The following is a 26,348-nucleotide window of genomic DNA, read 5'->3' on the forward strand; positions in this document are numbered from 1 at the left end:
ATAAACTTAATGTTGGCTCATTTTTTACCCTAACCTCATCCTAAGCAACATAGATTTGATGTAATAGATATAATTTTCTAACACATTTTAAATTCATTATTAAATTAAGAAACAGTCACGTGTATATACCTTAAACTATTACCTGTATCTTCCATAATACAGTAATCTTTGGAAAACAATGCACTAGATAACTTTAAGCATGGAAATTATATCTTTTGTACTTGAGAAACTTTACCTATTAAACAATCAGGTTCAGGATTATTTTTGGAGCTTTTAAGTTACTTTGTGATGTCTTCCAAGATTACTTTTCTGTCCGAGTGTTCTATTTCTTCATGAACTGATTTTAGTAGTTTCATTTTCAATTTCATCAGAATGTTGTAATTTTATTCTATTTAAAAAATATCCATATCTTTGATTACATACATTCTTACACTGCATTCTTACACATACATTCTTACACATACATTCTTAAATTTTGGGCATTTCTGTTGTTTTGTCATCAGTCTAACTACAGTTCTATCTACTTAATTGTTTTAACAAAGAACACACACTGAGATGTTTCAATTCGAGTGGGGTTTTTTGGTTTATTCATTCAACAAATACTATGTGCCAAACAAGTATCAGGCAATGTACTAGATGCTGAAAGTAAGAGAAAAGTGAAACAGACAGTTACCTGTTTCATTAATTTCTACCCTTTCAAAAAACACCTTCCTGTTTTCCCAAATTTCTTTTCTTGTTTATTTCCTAACTTCTGAGTATAATAATTGACTTATTTTCATTGTTTCTTTTTGGACATCAAAAAATTTCAGAGAAATGAATTTGCTTACTTCTAACTTTAGGGAGAACTTTATAATCATTTTTTAATAAATTATAGTTCTCAGTTCTATTTGGGTCAAACTTTTCCAAATGGGTTAAGTTTTTAAAATTTCAACTTTTATTATCTATAGTTCTATTGCATTATGATCACAGAGTGGCCGGTAAAATTTCCCTTAAGAGATTGTCACGAGGTTTTCTGGTATAGAACAGATCAATGTTTTAACCATCCCATGAACAATTTAGGAAAACTGTGTAGGGGCACCTGGGTGGGCCCAGTGGGGTTAAAGCCTCTGCCTTCGGCTCAGGTCATGATCTCAGGGTCCTGGGATCGAGCCCCACATCAGGTTCTCTGCTCAGTGGGGAGCCTGCTTCCTCTTCTCTCTCTCTCTGCCTGCCTCTCTGCTTACTTGTGATCTCTCTCTGTCAAATAAATTAATTAAATATTTTAAAAAAAAAAGAAAGAAAAGAAAAAAAAGAAAAACTGTGTAAGACATATTGCTGAATTCTCTCCTTTTTACTCATGAGGTTTTTAAAATGCATTTCTAACTGTAGTAACTTCCAAGGTGTGCTAGTTAGTGTGAAGAATTACGTAACTGCTACTCTTTCTTCTTGAATTGTACTTTTATCAATGTAGAAGGTCCTGTCTGATTTAAGGTACTTGGTGGGTGGGTAGGGGTGTGTGTGTGTGTGTGTGTGTGTGTGTGTGTGTGTGTAGAGTGGGGAGGAAGGTCTTTAACTGATACTATTGTTTCAGTAGACTGACTCAGTAAGTCAGACAAAGCCATGAGAGAGATCCACAATTAAATCACCCTTTGTATTACTATCAATAAATCGCCTTAAGAGATGGAAAGCGTAAGAAAATCAGGTAGTGTTCTATTAAAAGTCTTTGGAGTTAGATGGGAAATGTTCATCTGTTATGTGCCACAGAAGGACAAACTCTATCTAACCAAGTGATGTGGCCGTTTGAATGAAGATCTCGGGCTCCCAATTATAAACTGTAAGAATTAAGGAAAACACAACTTAAATCTAAGGTACATGGGTATTATGACCACTTCCTTCTCCATGTTTTGAAGTCATTGTTACAGAGAGATTACAAAGATCCTGAACACTGAATACTACATGCATACAAACTATCAATAAGGATGAGGGCAAAATAATAGACATCCTCACATAAAGGTTGAGAAAATTTATCATGCATATTATTGTATGTGCTCAAAGCAAATATGCTCTAACCACAACAAAACGGGCTCTAGTGCATATCTGGAGTCCAGGGTAAGAATCCCGTTCTTATCCTTTCCCTGCCCAAGGTCTCTGTTGCTCAAAACCTCAGCAACCTGAAAAGGCAACCCCCAGAATCACATGGGATGAAATTCCTGTATTATTCATAACAAAATGCTTATGTAAACTACTTTTAAAAAAATATTTTATTTATTTGAAAGAGATCACAAGTAGGCAGAGAGGCAGGCAGAGGACAGAGAAAGGGGGAAGCAGGCTCCCCGCCATGCAGAGAGCCCAATGTGGAACTTGATCCCAGGACCCAGGGCCACGACCTGAGCCAAAGGCAGAGGCCTCAACCCACTGAGCCACCCAGGCGCCCCTGTAAACTACCTTTTAATCCTAAAATGGTTTAGAATTAAGTAAAGAAGTAGTTAAAAGAATTAAATGGGGGCACCTGGGTGGCTCAGTCAGTTAAGCGTCTACCTTTGGCTCAGGTCATAGGGTCCTGAAATGGAGCCTCAGGTCTGACTTCCTGTTCAGTGGGGAGTCTGCTACTCCCTTTGTCCCTCCCCCTCAAGTGCATGTGTGTGTGTGTGTGTGTGTGTGTGTGTGCACGTGTGTGCACACACACACACACACAGGCAGGAGTCTGCTTGCCCGTTTGTGCTCTCTTAATCGCATGCTCTCTCTCTCTCAAATAAATAAATACAATCTTTTAAAAAATACAAGAATTAAATGAGTAGTAATTATATAATTACATATGTGTGTGAGCAATGTTATATATTAATATAACATTAATACATTTTGGAATTCCATGTTTAATTTTAGGAGAATTGGACCTATTAAGAATTCAGATCAGGGGCGCCTGGGTGGCTCAGTGGGTTAAAGCCTCTGCCTTTGGCTCAGGTCATGACCCCAGGGTCCTGGGATTGAGCCTCACATCGGGCTCTCTGCTCAGCAGGGATCCTGCTTCCCTTCCTCTCTCTCTGCCTACTTGTGATCTCTGTCTCTCAAATAAATAAATAAAAATATTTTTTTTAAAAAAAGAACTCAGATCAGCCTCATGATTCCAATCTAAAAGGTACAACTGAGTAATTTGTGATCTTAATTTGTAAGTGTGCATCTACATATACACACACAAGGAGAGAGAATATGTGCTCATAAATATGTGAGGATTTAAGAACCACTGTTTATAAATGTAATTATTAAACTTATAAGCCTTTAAAAAACTGGACTGGTTTGTCATCAGACCTAATAGGAACCTAAATACATTAAACTAATAAACACAATTAAAGATATTTTAAATTTATTACCAAGTTTATAAATGGAACTGAATATTAATCAAAGATCCCCTTAAATAGTGACTATTAAATTTTTCTTATACAAAAAGTATAAAAAATTTTTTTTCTTATACATAGAATAACAAGATGCTGACCTTGAAAGCTTAACTATTCACAGTTTAACTGACTTGATTTTAAAAATGAAAGTATCTGGGACGCCCGGGTGGCTCAGTTGGTTAAGCGGCTACCTTTGGCTCAGGTCATGATCCCAGCATCCTGGGATCGAGTTCCATGTGGGGCTCCTTGCTCAGCAGGGAGTCTGCTTCTCCCTCTCCCTCTGGCTCCCTGTGCTCCCTCTCTCTGACAAATAAATAAATTAAAAAAAAAATGAAAGTATTGCCAGAATATGATTTTCTGTAGCATATATATTATATTTTGTTTTCTGTTTTAAGCTACAGGAGGGGGCTCTTTTTTTTAGATGCAGATTTTAACCCATTCACATTTATTACAGTGACAGATACATTTGATCTTATCTGTTTTTTTCTATGTATTATCATGGATCTTTGATTTATACACCATTTTTAATCTCAAAAGAGCACATTTTCCAAGTATGTCTCTTGGAACATTAGTTCCACTCTGAAATTCTTCTACGGTACACAACACATCTGAGAAAACTGTATACTATATTCTCTTCTTAGTGAATATTGTAAAAACTCTGATGAATCCTTGAAATCCAAAACTAATGCCAACAGAAGCCATTAACTTACATGCTCAAGAAACAGAACATTCTAGCCACGTGCAAGATTGAGAGGCAGACCGGGACAAGGTATGGAGGGTAATGTGGAAAAGACAGAAGAAATTTAGGGATGTTATACCCTTTTTTACCTAGCTAAGGACATTGTTTAAAGTTGGTTAGTCAAGTAATGCAGGTGGAGGGGTGCCTGGGTGGCTCAGTGGGTTAAGCCTGTGCCTTTGACCCAAAAGAAATGCAGGTGGAAAAAAAGAAGAAGAAGAAGAAGAGAAAGAAAAAGGTCATAAACAATAGATTTCCTTAGAATTATAAACATTTTTTTAAAGATTTTTTAATTTATTTATTTGACAGAGAGAGATCACAAGTAGGCAGAGAGGCAGACAGAGAGAGAGGAAGGGAAGCAGGCTCCCTGCTGAGCAGAGAGCCCGATGCGGGGCTCGATCCCAGGACTCCGGAACCATGACCTGAGCCGAAAGCAGAGGCTTAACCCACTGAGCCACCTAGGAGCCCCGAATTCTAAACATTTTTATATGACAATTTCATACAGCAAAGCTGAGCAAATTTTACAGTGAAAAACTGTATAACCACCATCTATATCCCACCTTCGGCATTCTACCAGACTAACAAGAGCTTCAGAAAATTTAAGTATGACTTGCAGGAATGGGGGAGTGGTGTGGGGCAGTGGGGCGGGGGGAGAATGATTATAGTAGTGAAAATGCACTAGGCTCCTCAACTTTCACAGCGAGGGCTGGTAGAGAGCCTTGAAAGCTAGGAAATCAGGAAAGAATACAGGTAGAGCGTATTACATAGAATTACGGAGATAAGCACCATTTCTTTGAAACTGTCTCCTCCCCCCAATAAGGTGGGACAACAAATGAAAGGATGAAGAGATGGACAGAGGTATAAAGCAAATGTAGCAAAATATTAACTGTACAATCTAGGTGACGGATATATGAGTGTTTCCATGTCTTTCAATTTTTCCGATAAAATTTTTCTTAATACTGATACACATGTGGTTGACAGCATGGAAAGAACCTGCCAGTATTCACAGCATCTGGGCTGTCCTCTGCCTGGCACTCCACACTGACATTTCCTGGTCCCTGAGCATCCAGGACGGGCCATGTGACTGAGACAGGCCCATGAAGCTCAGGGAAAGATAATGTGCACCTTTCCTCCAGGCCTGGCCCCTGGCGTCTCCTGCGGTGTCCTCCGTTAGCAACTTCCCCTCCTGACTTTGGGCAGACCCAGTGCAACTTGGCAGCCAGACGCTGAAGGTGAATGTCCATCAGCTTCTGTCTCCAACAACCATATGCTGCCCAGACTGCCCCCGACTCACACTAGACCGTGATGTGAGGGAGAAATCAGTTTTTACTGTCTTAAGTGGCTCCTTAGGGATCTGTCTTTACCAGTAAGCATTAACTATAACTAATATAAAGTGGGACCTGAGTGGGTCTGAGTAGAGGCTTTTACTTTTGTTTTATATCATTTGTATTTATTGTTTAAACACATATATGCAGGGGCGTCTGGCTGGCTTAGTTGGAAGAGCATGTGACTCTTGGTCTCGGGGTTAAGGGTTCAAGCCCTACGTTGGGTGGAGACATTACTAAGTAAAACTTAAAAAAAAGTAACAAAATAAAAAATAAACACATACATGTAAATTTAAAGTAAACAGTAAGCAAATATCAGCTAGTAGAAAAACTGGGTAAAGCCTACTAAACTAAGGCCTCCTTCAGCATATTGGGCCCCTTGGTGTGAATACAAAAAGGCAAAACTGCAAAATGGCAGCCCTTCCACTGAATTGATATAGCCCTACGTGGGTCCCCTCATCCCTTTATACCCAGACGCCTTTGAACCATGCACAACCTGCACAACTAGACCCAGTAGCCCTCTTTATAATGTAGGTACTGACAACCTGGTTGGAAGTTGAAGGAATGTTAACTGGAAACATGTAGGGAGTTCTCATTCTAGCTGCCCTCACTTACAAAAGTTTTCATGTCTCTTACTTGACCCATTTCTCTTGCCCATCCTGCAATACCACAGTAAGTCATAATGACCTGGCTCAGAGGATCATAGACACCACAAAAGAGGAAACCTGCTGCCCCCATGGCCAACTCCAGTGCTAGAAAAGCAGCAGCAGTCCAGAGCCTGTCTTCTCCTCTGGGTGTGCCCTAGAGAAGACAAGGTGCTTCCACCTGAAAAAGATGACTAGCAACCTAGCCCTTTTAAGCCTGGGGAGGGGAGGTCTAAGATGGAGATTTTACCTCATCTGCCCTTTCAATGGACCCACCCTGCCCAAGCAACTGAGGTCCTGTGGAAGGTAGCCATGAGTTGTGCCACTTGGACCTCTATTTGAGGAAGAACTTAGTATTCCGCTATAAGGACTGCAGTTAGCGGACACCTCTGGCTCTTAGGGCCACCAGGATCCCAGGACTCACTCTGGCTTTTGAGCTGAAGGTATACTCTTCCCAGGCCACCTCCAGCAGTGACTGACCACAGCAAGAGCCCTGGGGACTGGCCATTTCTGCCTAGCCGGGGACTCTAATGGGCAGTCTGTTCTGGAGCTCCCCCAATCAGTTGGCTAAGACCTCACCAGATCTGCACAGCTCTCTGAGGCTCTCCCTGCCCAAGCCTGCTACCTCCCTGCTTCCTTTCATACATGCCAGATCTGCATCATGGTCTAAAACTCTCCTCAGTATGCCTGTGTGGCTCAGTCAGTTAAGCATCTGCCTTCTACTCGGGTCATGATCCCGGGACCCTGGGATTGAGTCCTGCATTGGGCTCCTTGCTCAGCGGGAAGTCTGACAACCTGGTTGTCAGACTGCCCCCGACTCACACTAGACCGTGTGAGTCTCCCTCTGCCTGCCACTTCCCCTGCTTGGCCTCACTCTCCAGCTCAGTCTCTTTCTCTCTGACAAATAAATAAATAAAATCTTTAAAAATAAATAAAATAAAACTCTCCTCACCCCAGCCCTGGCTTCCCACTTCTTTTTGTGTTTGTCAGGTCTGTAACGAACTTCTTTCATTCCTAATTCTGTTTAATGATAATTTTTTAAAAGTAATCTTTATATACCCAGCATGGGGCTCAAACTCACAACTCCAAGATCAACAGCTACATACTCCATTGACTAAGGCAGCCCAGAAGCCCCCCCAATTCCTTTTAAAGGTCTTCATTCAAAGAACAAAAGTGACACAATATAAGACCTGGGTGAAAAATCAGACCTGCTCTCTCCATTTCCAGCCTTCCTTCTCTCCCCCTTACCTCCACCACTCAACTCTGGACCCCTTGCTCTGACAACCCACTGAGGCACTCAATGAGCCACAACTGCGAGTGGGAGGCTCCCACCTCGTGCTAGCCCTCATGCCAAAGCAGACTGAAGATACATCCATCTTTAACAAAAGTCTAATTTCCACATTTTTTAATGCATTCATTACAGCATCAAAAGACCATATTTGATAAGCCGGCGAAGTTTTTGGTATCCCAGAATAATTATACTCACACTTTCAGGCAACACAAGTCTCTAAGATTTTTCAGGTGTTATCTTTACATGTCACAAATCAGATTAAGTTCCCGTTGTGAAATTATATTCATTCTTGAAAAATGCAATAAAATAAGTCCCTGGCATAAAAATGTCCTTTCCCTCTCCTGTCCATTAGAATGCTTTAAGCAACGTCACTTTGGGGCACCTGGGTGGCTCAGCTGGTTAAGTGTCTGTCTCTTGATCTGGGCTCAGATCATGATCTCATGATCATGGATCAAGTCCTACATCAGGCTGCCCACCCACATCTGCTCATCCCTCTCCCTCTGCTCCTCCCCTCACTAGTGCTTTTACTCTGTCTTCTCTTGCTCTCTAATAAGATTTTATTCACTCATTTGTTTGAGAGAGAGAGAAGCAGACATCCTGCTGAGCAGGGAGCCCAACTGAAGGCTCCATCCCAGGACCCTGGGATCATGACCTGAGCCGAAGGCAGATGATTAACTGACTGAGCCACCCAGGTGCCCCTGAATAAAAAAAAAAATCTTAAAAAAAAAAAGAAAGCAACATCATTTAGAAATCGGAACCCAAGTAACTTTTAAAGGCTCTAGCAAGAGGGGCAGTCTCTTCGCAATTCTGACACAAAGGAAATGAGTTTTTACTCAGATCTGGGCAGCTGCGTGCTAATGAGCTGTTTTTAAAATGTTACATATGCTTCACCTAATAGTTTATCATAGTGTTGTTTATGACCAAGGCATTATTTTGCAAATATTGGTTGTTCTGCCCAAAGAGGTTTGGATACCTGCTGTGCAATTTTAGAGTTAGCCCTATGTAAACTACGCAGTAACCCCATCTCTAAATGTTTTCTTCATAGTGTTCCCCTGTGGCCAAGTTTTCCATCCAGGTTGTGGTACCAGTCCAGGCACCCCACCCCGGCCCAGCCCCAAGGATACCGCCTAAGGCTGCTCGGCCTCCCTGCCAAGACCTCAGCGGAGACACAGACCGGGGGTCTGCTTACAGGGCTGTCACTTGCCCAAGTCACTAACTCTCAAAGCCTCAATGTCCTCAGTCAAAACCCAATTAAAACATTACACCCTTGAGAACATTTTGAAGAGTTCTGCCTCTGCCCCAGGAACACATTCTCGCCACCTGCCACTCCAGGATTCCAGCATTAAGTCGACCATCTCTCCCTAATCAGACAAGATGCAGTTTTCGAGGCTAAATTAGATTCCGCTTCCTTCATGTGACAGAACAGGAATGTTCTGGTTTTGTTTTTAAACACAACCCCGTGGTTATCAGCATCTAAATCCGTGCCGGAGGCCAGGATATGAACCAGAAGATGAAAACGAGAGCCCAGCTGACTGACTCTCCACCAGGCTCGCTTAATTTCTGAGGAAATAAAAATTTGATAAGCCGGCGAAGTTTTTGGCATCCCAGAATAAGCTCGGACTATTTTGGGTAAGAAACAGTCACAATCAAGCCCTCGGTCTGAGGATGAGTAACAGATCTGCTGACGGGTTGCCGCCTTCCACGCGACTCCAGAAAGTGTGTGATATGCTAATGAGGCACTGCAAAACGGACAATGAACCAGAACACGATTGCCAAGTCACACTTTTCGTCGCAAATGCCCAGAAAGTCTGCGAGAACTGCCTACACGCACGGTACTGGAGAAACCGTCCGGGCGGCAGACGGGAGGGGCAAGTCAGATTCCACCGGGCTGTGGGCACGGAGCCCCCCACCCCCGACCCCTCTCTCCCCACGGGCCGGGCCTGCGTGCTCCCGGCCACCGAGACCCGCTGCCGCCCGCCCCATTCGCTGCGGCCGGGCGGACCCAGGGCTTCCAGGTACGTGTTTACGGTGAGTGGCATTTCCTTGTCGCGGAACAGGCACAGGTAATTTCACAACCCCATTAGCGCATTCCAAAGGCAAGAATCACACCCCGGCAACTTCATCTTTCCACTGGCCCCCTGGGCGCCCGCGGGCAGCGCGGCGACCGCTGGCCCGTACGGCGGGTGGGGGAAGGGCGCCGGGCCGGGGAGGGGGCGCGGCGCGACCCCCGCCGACAGCACAGACCTGGTTCGGGATCCTCCGGCCGCCCCGAGTGGTTGCCCATGCTCGGCGGACTCCGGCAGCGGCCGGTTGGCCGGCCTCGGACAGGGTGTCCGCTGTGCTAGGGCTCGCGCCGGCTCCGGCTGGCGAGGCGGTGGCGTCCGGCGGGTCCGCTCCAGTCAAAGAAAGGGCCGGGCGCCTTCCAGTTCCCGGCGGCCGCCGGCGGAGCCGCTCCTCGCCCGCGCGGGCGGGCCCCGCCCACTTCATCTGCATACCGTCCGCTAGCAGGCCCGCCCACCGCAACTCCAGCCGGCCTGCCCGGCGAGGCCCGCCCATCTCATCTGCATAGTGCCCTCCCATCTCATCTGCATATCACCCTGGAGCATCCGAAGGGTTCCCTCCCACGCGTGGGAGGGCCGCAACAGCTGACCGACTTCAGGCCTCTAGGGGCGGACGCTGAGAACTGCAGCTGGACAAGGTAGGCTGGAAAAACCCCACTGCGGGGAGGCTGACGCCAAGGGCCACGAGAAAGGCAAGATGCTGCGCGTGAGACTTTAGATCTCATGTCAGGGCAAGAAAAACTAGGTAGGGCTGGCACGGTACAGGCGCTGGAGCGATTTTCTGGATAAATGAAGGAGCGGACGCACCAGCAACTCTCGAGAAGGACGTGAAGACGAGTGACACTTTAACAAACACCTGCCGGTTATTCAAGATGAATACTACCACAAATGATGAAATGCATACCAATCCTTACGGTAACTGTTCTTCTGCGTATCAGAAATGACGAACTTATGGAAATTGCCCTGAACGACTTTCATAGTTAATCTGACAGTGAAAACAGCTAAAAATAAGTAAATCTTGCAGTGAAAAATATTTAGAACTAATAAAATCATGAGTGGAATGGCTAGTTCTCTCTGCATTACTTGGACGCTATGGCCCATTCTCAGTTCTCATCTTACCTACCAACATCTTAGGTCACCGCTGATCATTCTGCTCCTCATAAAAGGAGGAGTCCAGACAGCAGGACCCTGCCTCTCTGGTCTCCTCTTCTCAATCCCCTTTGCTGGCTTCTCCTCCTCTCCTTTTTTTTTTTTTAAGGTTTTATTTACTTATTAGAGAGAGAGAGATAAAGCTTTGAGAGGAGAGAGGTCAGCGGGAAAAGCAGACTCCCTGCTGAGCAGGGAGCCAGATGCGGGACTCAATCCGCAGACTCCAGGATCATCACCTGAGCCGAAGGCAGTCACTTAACCAACTGAGCCACCCAGGCGCCCTTCTCCTCCTCAACTTGATCTCTAGCACCAGGAGTGCCCCCAAGCCCAGTGATCTATATAATCACCTTGGTCATCTCTTCTCTAACTTGGCTGTCCCCACCACATTGTGGCTTTTAAGTACCACCTATATATTTTCCGCCTGGTACCCTCTTCTATATTCCAGACTCATTTAACTCACTACCTTCTTGACACTTCCACTTAGGTGTCTTAATAAGCATCTCTGATTTAACTAGAAAAAAAGGCCAAAATCTTGATTTTCTTCCATAGCTGTCTCATATAGTCATCTTCATCTCTGTAGATGGAATATGTCAGAATAGTTATCATGAATGCCACCTCGTCTCAGCTCTTCTCACCATGTCCATTGCTACCTCCTGGTCCAAGCCACGGACCATCCTACCAGGATGATCGCAACTGCCTCCTAACCGGTCTCCATCTTCTGCCCGCCTGTTTATACTCTAATCTTCACCTAACAGAGTGGTGCTTCTAAAACCTAGGTCAAATCATACCACACCTCCATTTACAATGCTCCAACAACTTTCTGTCTCACTTGGAGGAAGCACCAACGCCCTTACCTTGGCCTCCACGGTTCTGAATGATCACCCCCTCCTTCCATCGGTGGACTCACCTTCTCCCGCTCACACTGCTTTTTGCTACAGTGGCCTCCTCACTGTATCTCAAATAAGCCAATCATCTCCCAAGCAAGGGCCTTTGCCCCTGCGGCTCCCTCTGCCTGGAATGCTCTTCCCCCACATTCCTACATTACACAGACCCCATGTTTCATTCTCTTTCATTTCCTAGGTCTCTGGTCCAATGTCATTCCAGTAAGAGGGGCTTCTCTTGTCACACCACATTAAATAGTAAGCCAGACCCTGAAGGTACACATTTTCCTGCTTTGCTGACCTCCAGGATGCATATCACCAGTGAGCATGCTATATATTTACTTGTTTACTGGTTTATTGTCTCCCCACTAGATTGCAAAGCTCCTAAGAACAGGGAATGAATGAATGAATTTATAGGCTGTATCATAAACCAATCAGCTCCTACATGTTACTTCCTTTTAACAGTGCCGTGGGCTGGTTTCTCCAACAAAACTAATTTGTCAGGGTGCCTGGGTGGCTCAGGGTTAAAGCCTCTGCCTTCGGCTCAGGTCATGATCCCAGGGTCCTGGGATCCAGTCCTGCATCGGGCTCTCGCTCCGCAGAGAGCCTGCTTCCTCCTCTCTCTCTGCCTGCCTCTCTGCCTACTTGTGATCTGTGTCTGTCAAATAAATAAATAAAATCTAAAAAAACAAAAACAAAAACAAAAAACTAATCTGTCGAAAAGAGAAGCCATAGTTCTATTTCTGTAACCTACACAACCCAGCACAGCGCTGAGCACACAGAAACAAGCATCCTAAGAAAAATAAATTGCATAGGATAATTTCAGAGCAGAAGTGTATATGAAATCAAGCTCAGCCTTCCCACCCCCTTTTTTTAAAGGTGAAGAATAAGCCCAGAAAAGATGGTGGACTTCAACTATGTATGACATGATAGACAAAGGCTGCAGTTGTGAACCCTGTAACAGTGGCACAACGTCAGTTTACAGAACAGTTACATCCTTATCCACAGAGGTTTGAAAACTGATGACTCATTTTATTCATCCCATAAAATGTTAAGCAATTAACCTGTCTCTTTATGACAACTAAATAAGACACCAACCCAAGATACCTCCTGGATGCCTGTGTCTCTCTCTCTTTTAAGAAAAAAAAAAAAAAAAATATATATATATATATATATATACATATATATATATATTTATTTTAGAGAGAGAGAGCAAGCACATGAGTGGGGGAAGGGGCACAAGGAGGATGAGAGAGAGAATCTTCCAGAAGACACCTCACTGTGCGTGGAGCCTGACTGGGGCTCAATCTCACGAACCATGAGATCATGACCTGAACCTAAACGAAGAGTCAGACGCTTAACCGACTGAACCACCCAGGCGCCCCAGGCCTCTATGCTTTTGTATCTGCTATATTCCCTCTGATCTGATACTCTGATACAGAATAATCTGCCTTCCTGGCAAGTACCTATTCATCTTTTAAATTATTGCTTAGAAGGGTGCCTAGGTGGATCAGTAGGTTAAGTGTCTGCCTTTGGCTCTTGTCATGATCCCAGGGTCCTGGGATGGAGCCCTGCATTGGGCTCCCTGCTCTTTGGGGAGTCTGCTTCTCCCTCTACGTCTCCCCCCACCACTCCCGCCCACCGCAGAGGGCATGTGCGCATGTGAGCTCTCTCTTTCAAATAAATAAATTCATGTTTTAAAAAAGATTTAAATTCTTTCTCAGGTAGAGGCACCTGTGTGGCTCAGTCAGTTTAAGCGTTGGTCTCTTGCTTTCAGCTCAGGTCATGATCTCAGGGTGGTGGGATTAAGTCCTGTGTGGGGCTCCAAGCCAAGTGTGGAGCCTGCTTAAGATTCTGTTTTCTTCTCCCTTTCCCTCTCCTCCCCATTCCTGCACTCTCTCTCATAAACAAACAAACAAGCAAACAAACTCTTGCTCAGGCATCAAGCACTTCTGGTGAGCCCACCCATCTCAGCCAGAATTAAATACTCTCTCCCTCATGAAAATTCTGTATATTGTGTAAATGCTTATATTTTCACACAGAACCACATTATTTCAACCATTCTTCTTTATACGGTGATAAACTCTTTGTGTGGCAGTGATGCTGTCTTAATAATTTTTGCATTCCTTAACTCTAATGTATAGTAAGTGAAGTAAATAATATATTTATTTACTCTATCAGCTAAAATGCTAACTTCTCAAGCAAATAAAATAGCTCTGTGATGGGTTACTTAAACTTCTGAAGGATTTTTTGATACCCACAGAAATCCTATGTTATTGAAATGAGGCTAAATTATATAAAAGTCAAGCCTGTCCAAGTTAATCTATGATTTTATTTTATTTTATTTTATTTTATTTTATTTATTTATTTGTCAGAGAGAGAGAGACAGACAGACAGAGAGCACAAGCAGGGGGAGCGGCTGACAGAGGGAGAAGGAGGCTCTCCACTAAGCAGGGAGTCCGATGCAGGGCTTGATCCCGCAACCCTGGGATTATGACCTGAGCAGAAGGCAGACACTTAAATAGCTGAGCCACCCAGGTGTCCCTAATCTATGATTTTAACAAAATGCAAATCAATCATGAAGTCGATGTGTTTATTCCAAAATTCACCTGAATAAATAAAGACATTGGACAACATAAGAAAATTCATAAAGATTTACCTTATTAGAATTTTAAAAGAATGCTGTAAAATTACATAAGAAATATTGTATGGCTACCACAGAATGGAAATGCAAAACAAACAAATAAACAAACAAAAAACCCCCAAAACCCTCAGATTTAAAAGAATTTAGTATAAAGTAGCACTTCAAATGTAGTGAGACCCATATCTCACCTTTTATGCCAGAAATAAAGTCCAATTCAACATAAATTTAATTGTAAAATATGAAAATATAAAAGCCCTAGAAGTAAATGTGGCTGAATATTTTTATAATATCAAGGGGGAAAAAAGCTTTTCTATATTGTCCCACTTTTCATTTTGAACAATTCCAAATTCAGAGAAAAGTGTGGAAAGAACACTGCAATGAACACCCTTATATACTTCCCGCCTACCGCTAGCAACTGTAAACATTCTACCATTTGCTTTTTATCCTTCTGTCCTTCCATTTTTCTTTTCATTGAATCATTTGAAACTACACTGCAGACATCATGACACTTCACCCCTAAACACTTCCACCGTGATCTCCTAAGGCATTCTTCTGCAACAGCATTATCACATCCAAGAAAAACAGTATTTTCAAAATATCATATAGCAGATACCCTGTATTAAAATTTCCCCCAATGCCTCCAAAAATCTATGTATTTTTAATCACCAGGATCCAATCAGTGTTAAATACTGGGTAAACAAGGCACATCCTCAAACAACCTTGATCAATGAGAATGAGATGCTGATAGAGGTTGTCTGATGTGACCATTTTAAAAAAGGAGGTTGGGGCGCCTGGGTGGCTCAGTTGGTTAGGCGTCTGCCTTTGGTTCAGGTCAGGATCTCAGGGTCCTGGGATGAGTCCCATATTGGGCTCTCTGCTCAGTGGGGAGCCTGCTTCTCTGCTTCTCCCTCTCCCTCCATAACCCCCCACCACAAGTGCTCTCTCTCTCTCTCAAGTAAATAAATAAAATATTTTTAAAAGTAATTAATTAATTTAAAAAAGCAGCAGTACAGCTCTAAATTCCTATATTTTTTTAAACAGCCCCATGGAAGCTGGGCCTTCTTTTTTTTTTTTTTCTTAAGATTTTATTTATTTGTCAGAGAGAGAGAGAGCACAAGCACATAAGCAGGCAGAGAGGCAGGCAGAGGCAGAGAGAGAAGCAGGCTCCCTGCCGAGCAAGGAGCCCCATGCGGGAGCCCCAAGTACCCCAGGACACTGGGATCATGACCTGAGCCGAAGGCAGTGGCTTAACCAACTAAGTCACCCAGGAGCCCTAAATTCCTATATTTTATACAGTATGTGATTTCAAATGTAAAGGTGTAACTAAGTTGAAAAATTCTGTATTTTGTTTTTTTTTGCTGCCTTTTTTTTTTTTTAAGTAGGCTACATGCCCAATGTGGGGCTTGAACTCATGACCTAAGATCAAGAGTCATGTGCTGTACCCGACTGAGGCAGCCAGGTGCCCCAAATTATGTATTTTCTATTTCATCTATATTTGAAGTATTTATTTAAGGAAAGAAAAAGAAGAGGTTTTTAGAAATAGTCATTGACTATAAAGAGCCCCTGATGTTCAGGCATACACAATAAAATAATATGTACATGGGCCCATTTTTATTAAAAATACTAAATGATATTGTCCATATTCATGCATACACATATATATTTGCTGTGTATACAACAAATTGCTATAAATAAGTATATCTGAAGAAAGAGTTATAGAAGACTTTCTTTTTCTAGAGCAAGTATCTCTAATGCCTTAACAATAAACATATTTTACTTTTATGATCAGAGCACACAAAAAGAAAAAATGTGCATATCCTTAAACCCAGCAATTTGTCTCCTAGGAATGTATTCAAAAGAAATAATTGCAAATAAATAAAAAAAGAAATAAATAATTGCAAATATACATAAACATCTAGCTTCCGAGATAACGATTCTTTTTTTTTTTTAAAGATTTTATTTATTTATTTGACAGAGAACACAAGTAGGCAGAGAGGCAGGCAGAGAGAGAGGAGGAAGCAGGCTCCCTGCTGAGCAGAGAGCCCGATGCGGGACTCGATCCCAGGACCCTGAGATCATGACCTGAGCCGAAGGCAGCGGCTTAACCCACTGAGCCACCCAGGCGCCCCGAGATAACGATTCTTAATGTTTATTCAGAAATAATCCCATGCCAGGGACTAGTCTAATGACTAAGTATTTTTTTTTTTTTTTTTTTTTTTAGTATATGTGCTGCCGAAGCGAGCACAACTTTAAGTATTTTAACTTATTCAATTCCTTACTAAAATCCAACAAGATAAAACTAGTTTTTGTGTTTTTTTTTTTTAACCCAAATTAAAGATTAGAAAATCACAGAGAAGGTAAATAACTTGGCTGGGGTTACTTAGCTTTGAAGTGGCAGAGTCAGGATTTGAACCTGGGTCAGGGGCCCCAAGGTTTGGAAATTTGCAAGGAGGACTGGCAGGACTCAGCAGGTAGTTGGGCTCGTGACTAGGACTTACTCCAGGGAGAGGAAACAAAGAAGGGAAAGGACCCACGGGACAGGCCAGAGGAAACCAGCCAAATGCAAGCTTCTGAACAGTGCAGTCATATACGGAGTAACCTCAATTCCTCTAGCAATAGGTTGGGACAACACAGGTATGGCGGTGTAGAAGAGAGAAGCTCACTAGAGACTCGGTGGGCAGGTCTTTATTGGGGCCTGGGCCCATAGGCACCCAACAAAAGTCCAGACTTTCATAAGGAAAGCAGGGGTTCTGCATCACAAGCTTCAGTGTTCACATGGACAGTTTCAGCCCAGGGAGCCAGGCCTATCCGTCAGGGTGCTGGAAACCATCCTGAAGTCCAAGTTCCCAGAAGCCAGCCAAGCGTCAACCTTGCAAGCAGCCTTTCTAAGGATAGCCGTCCCAGGACTGCTACGTTCACTTTTTTCTGCACAGTCCCTTCCATTTAACTGCAGAGTCTGTGCTTTTTTTTTTTTTTTTTTTTTTTTTAAGATTTATTTATTTATTTATTTGACAGACAGAGATCACAAGCAGGCAGAGAGGCAGGCAGAGAGAGAGGAGGAAGCAGGCTCCCTGCTGAGCAGAGAGCCCGATGTGGGACTCGATCCCAGGACTCTGAGATCATGACCTGAGCCGAAGGCAGCGGCTTAACCCACTGAGCCACCCAGGCGCCCCAGAGTCTGTGCTTTTAACTCTCCTTTGCCTCCCTTCTGTTTGCACTAGCAAAGGCCCGATGGGAAAACCTTCAATGTTGAGCAGAAGCAGCCTAGTGAAATAAATTATCATATAGCCACACAATGGCATCCTGTGCGGTCTCTAAAACCATGTGCCAGAAGTATTAGAGATAAAGTGGAATAATATATATGTTAAGAATATAATTCTTGGGGCGCCTGGGTGGCTCAGTGGGTTAAGCCTCTGCCTTCGGCTCAGGTCATGATCTCAGGGTCCTGGGATCAGGCCCCGCATTGGGCTCTCTGCTTGGCAGGAAGCGCTCACTCTCTCTCTCTCTGTCTGACAAATAAATAAAATCTTTAAAAAAAAAAAAAAAAGAATATAATTCTTAATTTTTTGTATATAAACAAAAATTACCCGGATGCAAACACCTAGATAAGCAGGAAAGGGTTTGGAAAATTTTTCCTCAAATCTCTGGTTAAGGGTGGTGCTATTTGAGTGGGTATGATTTTTATGTCTTTTATGTCCTTTTTTTGACTGTCCCTATATTTTTAATTTTGTTCTGATGTGCATGTACTGTTTTTTGCTTTGGTAATTTTTTAAAAAATCACTTTGAAAAAAATCACATATATTCTTAAAATCATTTTAGTTAAAATTGCTTATACGAAAAGGTTCTTCAGTTTCTAGGACAATTCTTTAAATAATTATTAATCTAGCACACATACTTCTTTAATATATACTCATTTCTCTCCCATAATGCTGTTAAAGATTTTTTTCTTTATTTATCTGACAGAGATCACAAGTAGGCAGAGAGGCAGGCAGAGAGAGAGGAGGAAGCAGGCTCCCTGCAGCGCAGAGAGCCCGATGTGGGACTCAGTCCCAGGACCCTGGGATCATGACCTGAGCCGAAGGCAGAGGCTCAACCCACTGAGCCACCCAGGTGCCCCCCATAATGCTGTTAAGCACTGGGCTTAATCTGAAGGTGGTACCATAAGAAAGTTCATATTTTTACTAAACACCAAAGTGTCCATCCACCATTTTGTAATAACACATCAAACTTTAATTTTAAGCATTTATTACCAAAAAAATCAAATAACCGAAATTAGAAAGAAATAGTATAATGATCCTCTATGTTCCTAAGAACCCAGTTTTAACAATTAGCAATTCATGCTCAGTCTAGTTTCATCGACCATCATCGATCCACTTCTCTGGCTATCCTCAGTTATTTTGAAACAAATCCCAGATATCCTATTTCGTTGGTAAATATTTCAGTATATATTCCTAAAGATAAGGACTCTTTTAAGGGGAAAAACCCTACAATTCCATTATCCTAACTGAAAAAATTAATCATTTCTTTTTTTTTTTTTAAAGATTTTATTTACTTGAGAGAGAGACAGTGAGAGAGAGCATGAGTGAGGAGAAGGTCAGAGAGAGAAGCAGACTCCCCATGGAGCTGGGAGCCCGATGCGGGACTCGATCCTGGGACTCCAGGATCACGACCCGAGCCAAAGGCAGTCGTCCAACCAACTGAGCCACCCAGGCGTCCCAAAAATTAATCATTTCTTATCAAATAGCTGATCAGAGTCCAAATTTCCCCTCACGCCTGGACTTTTTTTTTTTTTTTAAATCACAATTCATACCACTACACAGCTATCAGAAACCCTATGTAACTTTGTTGTACAAAACTTTGGACTTTGGTGAAAGTCCAAAACACTGACAATATCAAATGTTGGTGCGGATGTGGAGCAACAGGAACGCTCTGGGGCATTGCTCTTGGGAACGCAAAATGGTACAAGCGTCTGGGAACACAGTTCAGCAGTTTCTTACAAAACGAAACATATCCTTAAACCACACAAGCCATCAGTCACTCTCTTCGGCATTCAACCACACGAGCTGGAAAGTTACGTTCACATGAAAACCTGTACACAAATATTGCTGGCAGCTTTATTCATAATTGCCAAAACCTGAAAGCAATCAAGATGTTGAATGGGTGAGTGGACACACAAACTGTGGTCCATCCAGACCATGGAATATTATTCAGTGCTAAGAAAGAAATGAGCTATGAAACCACAAAAAGACATGGAGGAACCTTAACGCACATTGTGAGTAAAAGAAGCCAGGCTACATACTGTCTGATTCCAACTATATGACATTCTAGAAAAGGCAGGTCTATGGAGACAGTAAAAAGATCAGTGGTTGCTAGATGTTCTGAAGGAGAGAGGGAAGGATGACTTAGGTGGAGCACAGGGTATTTTTTGAGGGAGTAAAACTACTCTGTGATACTCTAGTGGTAGATATACATCATTAGGTTTTGTCAAGACCCACGTAATATCCAACACAGAGAGTGAACCCTAATATAAACTTAGGACTCTAGTTAATAATAATGGCTCTATATTGGTTCACCAATTGTAACAAATGTACCACACTAATGCAAGTTATTAATGACTAGGGGGAAGGGGGGGTGGTCGTGAGGGGTATACAGGAACTTTCTGTACTTTCCACTCATTTTTCGGTAAAACCTAAAGCTGCTTTAAAAAATAAAGTCTATTCATTTGGGAATAAATCATGATCCAAATAATTATCTCAAACTCAAAGCAGCAACACCACAACACAGATACAACCGTCACGGGGCTATCAGGACCATCAGCCCTTTCCTCCTTCTTCCTTGTTAAAGAACTCCCTGGATGTAACACTGACGGAGACCCACACCTTTCTTATCCCAGGAGAGAATCTTAATGATGCAGTCCAAGCCAATCGTGGTGATTCCATTTACCTTGGTAGTCACAGGGTTAGTGATGCTATGTGACCCAGTTCTGGCCAACAACACAAGGAGAGGTCTGCTGGTGGGAGGGATGGGGAAAGTTCTCTTGCCCTTAAAGGGACGTGCTGAATGAGATGCTCTTCTTTCACTGGACGTTGTCCTCTCAGCTCAAGATCACAGAACTTCAGCAACCATCTTGAGATGGTAAGGGGAGCTAGCCAGAGGGCCACACCAACACATTCAGGATGGTAGCCCAGAAAGACAGAAAGAACCTGGATTCTTCATAGCACCACTGTGCTCTCACATTAAATAACCTTTGAATCACCTACTTTTTCTTTTGTTATACAACATAGTCTACGCTGCTTTAGTGTGGAAGTCCAGCTGAATCAGATATGTTCTGACCTGGTAGCTGTTTTCTTTCTCCTCTTAAAAATAAAAGACTCGGAGGGGTTTGAAGTGGCGGGGGAGGGGGGAGGTTGGGGTACCAGGTGGTGGGTATTATAGAGGGCACAGATTGCATGGAGCACTGGGTGTGGTGAAAAAATAATGAATACTGTTATGCTGAAAAGAAATAAATTTAATTAAAAAAAAAAAAAGTAAAAGACTCGGGGCGCCTGGGTGGCTCAGTGGGTTAAAGCCTCTGTTTTCAGCTCAGGTCATGATCCCTGGGTCCTGGGATGGAGCCCCGCATCAGGCTCTCTGCTCGGCAGGGAGACTGCTTCCTCCTCTCTCTTTGCCTGCCTCTCTGCCTACTTGTGATCTCTGTCTGTCAAATAAATAAATAAAATCTTAAAAAAAGAAAAAAAGTAAAAGACTCAGGGGCCGCCTGGGTGGCTCAGATGGTTATGTACCTGCCTTCAGCTGGGGTCATGATCTCCAGGTCCTGGGAGTTAGCTGCATGTCTGGGCTCCCTGCTCAGCTGGGAGTCTGCTTCTCCCTCTCCTCCTGCCTCTCTCCCTGTCTTTGCTCTCTCTGTCTCTGTATATCTCTCAAATGAATTCAAAAACAAATAAACAAACAAACACACAAAAACTTAAAAAAAAAAAAAAGAAAAGACTCAGGTTCAGGGACATTATGCTATCTTGTCCAAGGATGTATAGATTAAAAGTAAGGAGCTGGAATGTAATTCAGGCCTGTTGTCTCCACAGAACTTGTTTGTTTTTGTTTCTGTTTTCCCATCTATACCTCTTTGCCTCCAGAAGATGCTGGGCACCCAATCTTCGGAGAGGCCAACATTTCAGGATTCAGAAAAGCAAAGGTTTCTTGCAAGAAGTAACTATAAACTGTGAAAGACAATCTTGGAAATCCTTCCTTGAATTATAGAAAACACATTTTTGTCCTCAACAGGGCTTAACTTAACTATGAATAACCCTGCTACAGTCTAAATGAAATAAGACTGAGATATGATAATTAGAACCATAAAACCCTAGACACAAAAATTCCCATTGTCTGTACTTGCTTCAGCCACTGACTCATTAGTGACCTCTGAGTGTATGAGAGCTTCATTATCTACCCACCACCTTCCCTGGGAGCTTGGCATAAATAATAAAAAAGTCATCATTGGCCTTGAAGATTCTGAAGTTCACAATATGTGTGAAAGAAAGGTCTAGGTCGAAGACCTACCTACCTATTTGCACAACCTAATGCTTCCCTTGGCTGCACAAGTCTAGGAGTAGAAATGGGGTCATGTTCACAGCATCAGATGGTATTTTTCGGGCTCATTGTAACTCGACTTTCATCCCTACTGCAAAGTTCCCTCCCATTTATTTCTGGGATCCCAGGAGTGCGGCAGCTTCCAAGTTCTTGAAGCAAGAACTTGGTGCACTAACAGCATGTGCTCCTTATGTTGTGTTTGCAAAGCTCCCTCGGGAAGCCCAACTGCCACAGCCTACACCTCCACCTTTCACTCAACTGCACACGGTGGCTCCCCATCACCACTGCTCCCCACTCTTGCTGTCCTGGTCACTGGAACTGCTCTGCAGGCCAGGCCTGCCATGCACCCAGTGCTGCTGGGGCCATGGCTTCTGTGCCTCACGGTGTCACAGGACCTCCCCCCACCCCACCCCCGCCATAAGCCTCCTACCAAGGACACGCACGTCTGGCTTAGATTTCCACCATCCCCAAAGCTGCCTCCTTGGCTTGATGACTACATCAAAAATTGTCTTTGTAGCTGGATCAGTGTTGAGAGAGATGCTGGGAAGATAATCAGCATAGCTTAACCCTGCTTGCTTCTGAGAGCTGGCATTCTGGATCATGCTTTCACTTTCTTTGTACATTTCTACATTGTGTTTTGAGCTAATAAGCCTTCATAATTTCCAGGAAAAAAGTGTCATTTTTCTTGCCAAAAACTATTTGTTACCCAAAATAATAATATAAGTGGTTTTATGGGCCCTATACTGAATGTAACAGGAGACAAGATTTTCCTTGCCTTAGAGGAGCTTAGATTGCTTTACTGAAGAAATAATACCTAGTATCTGTTTTATACATGACACCATTCAAGCTTTCCATATTCTAATGAAGGGGGGGAAACCTCAACATTTTGTTTTTTAAGTTTATTTATGTATTTTTTTAAAGTAATCTCTACACCCAACATGGGGCTTGAACTCATGACCAGGAGATCAAGAGTCACATGTTCTTCCCAACTGAGCCAGGCAGGCATCCCCAAATCTCAACTTCCTTCAATAAGCCAAGGGCCAAGTTGCAAAACAGAGGCTAGGTTCAAGCAAAGAAAACCAAGAGAAATGTGAACATGGGGAGAGAGTCGAGGAGGGAGCAAAGGAATTTCAAAACTGTTATCGGAAGCAAAGGCAGATGGCAGGTATACTGGTCTCCAACATCATTCCAGTGATGAAAGGTGGTAAGAAAAATCCAAGGAAGGATCTGTGAAGACAGAAAGCAGATCAGTGGTTGCCTGGAGCTGGGGACAAAACAGGGATTGCCTGGGAGGGCACAAGAGAGCTTTCTGGAATGACAGAAATGTTCTCCAATTCGGTTGTGGTGGATGGCTGTCACTCAGTCAATTTACTAAAGATCCCAGGACCGCATCTTTTAAATGAGTGAATTTGATGATATGTAAATTATACTTCAGTAAAGCCGTATTTTGTTTTTAAGTCTAGGGAGATAAACGGATGAGCCTTCAAGATTCTATGTATTATTTCCGAACTAAAAAGAGTCCGGTCCTCACTCTGAATCAATTAGCATGACTGAAGCCTGGGGGAAGCTTCGGCTGCCAGGAACAGAGCCCAGAAGGACGCAGGCTTTGAAGGGATAAAGGGGAAAAAAAGAGAGGCATCACCCACACTCAGGATAGGCTTGCTTCCTGAATGTGCTGCTAGCCGGCCCAGCGGCTGGAGTCCCACTCAAAGCAGCCACAGAGCACTGCCAGACAGGAGACACAAACAGCACCCGGCGGCATAAGGCAAGCATCTCGCAGAAACACAAATGCGGGGCCGCAGAGGACCCCGAAGAGAGAAAAGGCATATCCTGTTGTGAGATCAAGAAAGGCTTTGTGAAGGACGTGCTCCTGGGAGCCGTTCCTGTTGCAATGAACAGCATTCCGTCAATGTCCAGAGTGGCAGCAGGGGGCAGGGGGTAGGGGGGTAGGGGGCAGGGAAGGGAGGGGCCCTGGCATGGACATGCGCATCCCCGACCAGTGAGGCTGAAGCTGGGCCTGCGTCTTTGTTTGCCAGGGTGAACAAAGGCTTGATTGTGAAAAAGCCCTGAGTGTGTTCAGAGAGTAAGCCACACTGTGGCCTAGGGCTGGAGCTCCAGGCACAAGCAGGGAACCATGATAAGACGGCAGGGAGGTCCCCTCGAATCCAGGCAAGGAGTTTGCCAGGGCTCCTCACCCCGAGGAGAGCGCCCGAAGGTGCTGGAACGGAGAAGTGAGGAGAGCTGCGGTTGACCAGATGACTGCGGTGATACAATGCTTGCTCCCTCACCATACCAACTACTACCATTCCACGTATCACGGATTCACCAAAATCACCAAGGCCCCCCTTTTGAGAAGACAAAACACGGCCTTGGGACAAGATGAACACGGTTAGTGGGTCAGTTAGTGGGTCGGCCTGTCTCCTGACTCATGGGACACTTCAGCTCCCGCTAGTCGGGCTGTCTTTCTCGGAAGGGTCAGATGTGTCTGTTCCAAACCCTTGTATGGCAGTCGCACTGGTGGTTTTATTTACATCACTTAATTATTATGGAGACCAATAAAATATGAACCCAGAGAGAGAGAGGTATTATTTCTTCAAAAGCCACACTGAATGCTTTCCAAAACTCCCTGGAGGTGAATGGCTCACAATTGCCTGATGCAGCTATAAAAGGGAACGTCTGTAAACGTGGGAGAGGATTCTCCACACAGCTCTCTTCCGAGGTATCTAAGCTCTTGCTCCCCTCCCCTCAACAAAAAAAAAAAATAAAGAAACTAAAACTGAAAATCATGGAAGGCCTATTACGCGCGTGAAAAGCTGTGCAAGAGTTCCAAGGAACAGGTCGGCTCTAAGAAAATGCCCTGGCCCGAGAACCAGAGATCAGGGAATTGAATAGACCCTTGTATGTTTTCAGTGAAAACAACATGTTTCAATATACATGTTGCTTTTTTTTTTTTTTTTTTTTTTAGGATTGACTGATTTAACCAACTTTGCCCATGAATGGACCCAAACCCATCCCAGTTCCGCAGGCCAAGAACACACAGCAGGCATTCACAGCAACGCAACTCCCACCAGGAGGCCTCTGTACTCCAGGTGGGCAATGCTAGGCTGGCCTGGCTCAGGGGAAGCCAGAGGGCATGATAAGAAGTCGACAGATGCAGCAGGAAAAGACAATTCCACGTTGAAGGGAAAGAAGCTACCCAGGAGCCCGCCAGGATTTATCTGTGCAACAGGGAACGGCCCCGCCATCGGGGGAGCCCAGATTCTGCTGGGGGAAGCAGGGAAGCGACTCTGCGACAAGGGTGGTGAGTTTCACCGACACAAATGCGGTGGGAGCTGAACCCTGAAATCAAGGAGAGCAGGGACTCCCACTGCTTTCTTAACTGCTCTATCCCCAGAACCTGGAAAGACGCCTGGACCACAGTAGACAGTCTAAATATTTGTCGGAGGAACAGATGCATGGACACACGTGCAGGGCATCCATGAGACATCGTCAGCGAACCGCTGGAGGGAGATTTCTGGAATGTAGGGTGCGCGTCGGGGCACAGGTGCAGGCTTGGGAGTCATCAAGCACCTTGTCTAACTCATAATCCTAGGGCCCGGAATAGTGTGGAGGGAGACGAGAGGAAATAGATCTAAGTGAAGGTCTTTGACCCTAATAGAAACCCCATTCAGGGCTGAAAAGGACTTTAATGAGATCCTAATCCCATCATCCTGCAATAGTTCCAGGAGAGAGTGGCTGGTCTAGAATGAATACCTCGGCAACAGTAACAGGGAAATCTCGATTTCCTGGGGCAACACACTTCTTTGCTGTTAGAACATTCTTCCATATATTAAGTAAAAAACCTGGCCTGAATTTTACCACTTGGAACCAAAGAGGAGAAGTTTCATTCTACCCAAAATAAGGAACTGGATGACAGCGGGCAAGTGACAGTACCTTTAGAAGGGGAAAAAAACAACAACAAATAAACCTGTCATCTCAGGAAAGGGAATCCGAAGGACTCTGGGCAAGAAGCCTGAGTGAAAGGCAGATTTAAAAATTTTAATTCCCGTAATTCCTAAGTAGGCAATTCTGTTATGGAAGATGGTTCGAAGAGAAAATCCCATTTTATAAAAACATCTACATTTCCGGTTCTGCTCTGGGTTCCTCGTAGATACCGTTTTACTTCCTGAGATGGTTGTTCGTGATGCAGGCAAGAAAACAGACTCCGGGAGGCTAAGCAGCTTGTCCACAGTCACACGTGATGCCTCTCCAAGGCGGGCTTCTGAGCCCCCGTGACTCACAGACGCCAGCTGCAGTAGAAGGGGGGGGGTCCCAAAACTACTAGCGTCAAAGTAGTTATTGGATGCCCTGGGGGCTCAGTCAGTTAAGTGTCTGCCTTTGGCTCAGGTCATGGTCCCAGGGTCCTGGGATCGAGGCGTGCATCCTGCTCCCTGCTCAGCCCGACGCCTGCTTCTCCCTCTCTCTCTGCAGCTCCACTGCAGCTCCCCTCCTCATGCTCTCTCTCTCTTTCTCAAATAAATAAAATCTTTAAAACGAAAGAAAGAAAGAACAGTTATTCATGACATGCCCCAGCAAACCTGAGGGCATGTCCAACCTGAAAAATGGGACATGTAACCTTGGATGAATGAAGTTGGCAGAAGCGTATATATATATATAAATATAT

The 26,348-nt window shown here is 43.9% G+C and overlaps 2 protein-coding genes across 8 annotated transcripts in view; one reads left to right on the forward strand and one right to left on the reverse strand.

The window, feature by feature from the left end:
- Positions 1-26,348, reverse strand: part of SPECC1 (sperm antigen with calponin homology and coiled-coil domains 1) — a 285,593-nt gene that overhangs the window by 147,761 nt on the left and 111,484 nt on the right. The window contains exon 1 of one of the 6 annotated variants that reach the window (XM_032320266.1): positions 9,612-9,891. The exons of the other annotated variants lie outside the window; for them this stretch is intronic. Within the exon in view, the coding sequence (XP_032176157.1) occupies positions 9,612-9,651 (40 nt within the window). The 5' untranslated portion in view covers positions 9,652-9,891. Of the gene's footprint in view, positions 1-9,611; positions 9,892-26,348 lie in introns of those variants that run through there. 6 annotated transcript variants of the gene reach the window in all.
- Positions 8,703-24,893, forward strand: LOC116577276 (transcription factor SOX-9-like). 2 transcript variants are annotated; one of them, XM_032320270.1, is made up of 2 exons: positions 8,703-9,382; positions 24,651-24,893. In XM_032320270.1, the coding sequence occupies exons 1-2, from the start codon at positions 9,033-9,035 to the stop codon at positions 24,658-24,660; spliced, it is 360 nt and encodes a 119-aa protein (XP_032176161.1). In that variant the 5' UTR covers positions 8,703-9,032; the 3' UTR covers positions 24,661-24,893. The 2 variants fall into 2 exon arrangements, with proteins under 2 accessions (XP_032176161.1, XP_032176160.1); XM_032320269.1 differs by lacking the exon at positions 24,651-24,893 and adding an exon at positions 9,873-10,086.

The sequence above is a fragment of the Mustela erminea genome, chromosome 18 (assembly GCF_009829155.1).
Source record: "Mustela erminea isolate mMusErm1 chromosome 18, mMusErm1.Pri, whole genome shotgun sequence".
Lineage (NCBI taxonomy): Eukaryota > Metazoa > Chordata > Mammalia > Carnivora > Mustelidae > Mustela > Mustela erminea.

Coding starts and splice junctions, on each gene's coding strand:
- LOC116577276 (XM_032320269.1), top strand. CDS start 9,121: ATGAACCAGAACACGATTGCCAAGTCACACTTTTCGTCGCAAATGCCC. Junction 9,383..9,872: donor GGCGGACCCAGGGCTTCCAG/GTACGTGTTTAC, acceptor ACCGTCCGCTAG/CAGGCCCGCCCACCGCAACT.